General features: G+C 32.0%; 1 protein-coding gene across 1 annotated transcript; it reads left to right on the top strand.

Annotated features, from left to right (window-relative positions):
* Positions 1 to 741: 741 nt before the first annotated feature.
* Positions 742 to 3525, top strand: LOC145104886 (adenylyl cyclase). Its single transcript, XM_079042050.1, has 10 exons — positions 742 to 873; positions 1390 to 1588; positions 1683 to 1837; positions 1924 to 2017; positions 2103 to 2173; positions 2267 to 2373; positions 2477 to 2598; positions 2829 to 2977; positions 3057 to 3161; positions 3240 to 3525. Exons 1-10 carry the CDS (start codon positions 847 to 849, stop codon positions 3348 to 3350), a joined length of 1140 nt encoding a protein of 379 aa, XP_078898176.1. The 5' UTR covers positions 742 to 846; the 3' UTR covers positions 3351 to 3525.
* The last annotated feature ends 522 nt before the right edge of the window (positions 3526 to 4047 follow it).

Genomic DNA, 4047 nt, shown 5'->3' with positions numbered 1-4047 from the left:
TATATCCCAATCTTTTTTGTGATAACATAGATTAGAGCTCATGGTTCAGATAATAAGCTTTCTTCCTTTTAAAACAAAAACTCATTCACAGAATTAACACAAATCATGATTCAAGAAGCTATTAACCCACAATCTGATTTTGAAACCATATGAAGATAAATAAAAGATGGCAACTCTCGAAAAGCACAAACTTTAAATAATTACCAAAGAGAAAATAAAATAATATTTCAGAAATTTAAGCTATTTGTTTTACCTGGGCGGGTGCACAACATCTAAAATAGAACTAAAATTCAAGAACAGGGACATCATCAACTCCAATTTGCATAAAAGATGAATCAGATTCAAATAAAATGTACATAAGTGGCAATGGATCAAATAGCTGAAGAACACATACAACTTTAGCTTCCTTGAATTCACTCACGGATTTGTGAGAAGCATTTGAGAACACCACATTAGGGCCCACGTCAGGAACAATGTAATAGTTGTGTATAAACAATGGCATCAAAATGGATTTATGTGAAGGAATAGAGAAATAAGAACTTGAACAATGCAACTTACTAAAGAAATTCTTTCATGAACAAATGTGATTAACTTTTTCAAAATAATAAATTTTTTGTGAAGATTTCTCTAAAAATTAATATAAATACCAACATTACCACCTATTATTGGGTCAAATTTATAGCCCTATAGATTTATAAAGATATATTTGGGCCGTAGTTACGCTTTTAGGCCCAAGGCTGTCACAGTAGAGATACATCAGTGACTGTTCAGTCGTCGACTCGTCGCCGTCGATAAACGGAATCCAAAACGTTTACAAAGATTTCTGTTGTGTTTGCATAAAACAGAATGGGTTTCCGGCGCTTTCTCATAGAGGTTTGTTTAATCTCCATTGATATCGAAAACTTCGTTTGTTTAATTTTTCGTATAAATTTGTGCCTTTTATTATCAGATCCATGTCAGCTATTTCTTATTGTTACGAGAACCCTGATTTAGCTCCCCGTTTGATTTTAAAATGATTGTTTTTCAATTGGTTTAAACTCGAATCAATGGACTAGGTTTACGAAATCACCTCCAAAGACGAATATGAACAAGGGTTTAGGAAAGGGTTTATCTTACATATTTCACGAAAATTCATCTGGGGGAAATATAATTCCATTTTCATTAGGGTTATTGATTTATTGCAAATTACGTAAATGGAGGAAGTTTCATTTCTTGCTTTAAAGTTTTTTTATGACTATTTCATCATCATGATCAGCCCTAACCTAACCGAAGGAAATGGATGCTAAACATTAGAACAAATATTAGAATTAGACTAATGTGAGTGTTGAAGACAGATAACAAAATCCGATACTCATGCTGTTTATCTGATAAAAACTGTATATTTTATAGGTGTCGAGGCATCACTCACAATGTAGGCCAATTAGAAACATATATTCATGTTCTTATCACACATCACTGAAATTTGGAGGCAATGGAGGCTTAAATTACCCTATCAAGAACACAACATTCAACAATCCAACATGCTCAATGATGTTGTCAAGGGCATTATACTCTTCAGATGCAAGCACAATTGAAGTTAGTCCCACAGGTAAGTTATCTTGATTGCATTTAATTTCACAAACTGTTCATTCGATGAAAAGGGGTATTTTTGTAAAAAAACTGTTTAATTCTTTTCACTCCAGATGCTGCTAAAGAATTGTATGATAAATTGCTCAAATCTGTAAAAGAGCAAAGAACTGCACCTCCCAACAATTTGTTATGGAGCCTCATAGAAAAAAGTGCCAATCGTGAAGACATCAAACTTTTATTCAACATATTGGAGAACCTTCGAAAATTCGTTAGTTTTTTTTTTCATGCTTTAATCATTTGATTTTATTTTAAATTTGAAGTAATTTGCTATTAACTAATATGTGTTAATCACAGAGACTATCAAATCTTCGAATTTTTGAGAATTTTAATGATAATCTTTGTCGGGAAGTATCAAAGGCATGTGTAAGAGTAGAGGCTATTGATCTTGGTATGATATAAACATGACCCCATGAAATTAAAAAATATTAAATTGTCAAATTAAAAAAATAATCTGTTTTTAATATCTATAACAGGAAAGAAGACATTGTGGAAACACAATGTGTACGGATTAACTCCTAGTGTTGCATCTGCTCACAGTTTACTGGTAATTTTATTTCTTTAAAAATCTTTTTTTTTTTTTTTTTTCGTTCTTGATTTTACTTGTTAAAAATCAAGATTTGTTGTCATGTTGTTGCAGTTGTATGCTAAAGAACACAAAGATGTTGATCTTATGGTGGATGTAATGAAACTTTTGAAAGCAAATGATGTCCCACTGCAACCTGGAACAGCAGATATCGTCTTTAGGTGGGACCCACACAACACAAAAAATTGAGAAAAATGTTTTAAAACGAATAAAAACTGATTTATTTGTTCAACTTTATTAATATATTACATGTCTTTCTTGCAGCATTTGCTATGAAACAGATAGCTGGGAGTTGATGTGTAAGTATGCAAAAAGATTTGTGAAGGCTGGAGTGAAATTGAGGCGAACTTCATTTGATACTTGGATGACGTATGCTGCCAAACTAGGTGTCAGTTTACGCTTTTACCCTTAATGATCCTTAACTGTAATACCACTTGTATAGGGGTACATTAGTCAAGTCATGGAACATTAGGCATGGGAGCTTTATATGATACTTAGATTACATTACACTTTTGCCCTTAATGATGCTTAATTTTAACACCACTGATATAGGGGTAAATTAGTCAAGTCATGGAAAATAAGACAAGGGTATGTAAGTAAAAATCTATTTTTACAGGAGATATTGATAATTTGTGGAAAATTGAGAAACTGAGATCTGGATTGATGAAAACACATACAATTGGAAGTGGATTTTCATGTGCAAAGGGGTTTTTACTTGAACATAAACCAGAAGAAGCAGCTGTGATAATTCAAGTCGTCACCCAGGTATTATTAAATTTTCGTTTTAATTTACAAATTCCATAAGGGCAATATTGTCATTTTACATTTTGTTACTTAATGACAGACATTACCGGAGGCAAAAAGGCCAGATATAATGGCGGAACTTGAGAAGATGGTTAGCGAGTGGCCTTTGGAGGTCATAAAGAGTTGGAAAGATGAGGACAAAATGGTAATTTAATGTGTTATTGAAATTGAGATGATAAGGGCAATATGGTAATTTACTGTTTTTGTTTTTTTACGTTTCCAGGCCTTGGCTGCTGGTTTGCAAGCTGATATCCCTGTGATGATTGATAGTCTTTCGAGGTTGGGTGTGAAGACGAATGTAAAAGTGGATGATTTGACCAAAATAGCCTTTTGAGAGTTAGAAATTTGATGTTTTTAAGGTAAACATTGACCGTTGTACAAGTTAAAGTTGACTTTTTTCGTGCACACTCAAAACTTGATTGTGTGTTTTGACAATTTAAAAAGAGTAGCAATTGTAACAATTGATAATTGCTAGATAAAATAGATAAATGGTCATTGTATTTTGTTCAGTTGTTTTCCGTTTCATATATTGAGTAGAAGAAATTGATTAACATACATACATGAATTCTTAATAAGAGATCAGGATGAAAAGAAAAATAAAACAATTTAACTCTGGCTTTGTTGATTAATCAGATTTTTATAAATTAGTATCACTTATCGACTAACGTAAATGTTTTAGCATATTAATAAGTAATATGGGCTTGATTAATCAAGAATATATGAGGTGTCATACATATTGTCATGAAAAGAAAATAAGACACCTCTATTTTTGTGTAGTAGAAAAACAAGAAACCATATGATCAAATGACTTTGTTCAAATAATTGGTTTTTTTTTTTTGTAAAAGTTTATTCTTTTATTTTGCTAATGCACTTTTTGTTTTTTTTTTCGTTCAAATATTTAGTTGGCTATAAAAATCTCATCGGAAAAACTTTTGTGTGTGTAAAGTTCTCGGATGTGTAAGATGACAAGGCGCTAGAACATAATCTTCAAGGCATTAAGATGAGGGACCTTGTGCTTGCAATGAACTTGG

The sequence above is a fragment of the Lactuca virosa genome, chromosome 4, assembly GCF_052849685.1.
Source record: "Lactuca virosa cultivar CGN04683 chromosome 4, Lactuca_virosa_CGN04683_v6, whole genome shotgun sequence".
In the NCBI taxonomy this organism is placed as follows: domain Eukaryota; kingdom Viridiplantae; phylum Streptophyta; class Magnoliopsida; order Asterales; family Asteraceae; genus Lactuca; species Lactuca virosa.
The sequence above is the reverse complement of the archived record's forward strand: the minus strand, read 5'-3'. Positions and strand labels throughout refer to the sequence as shown.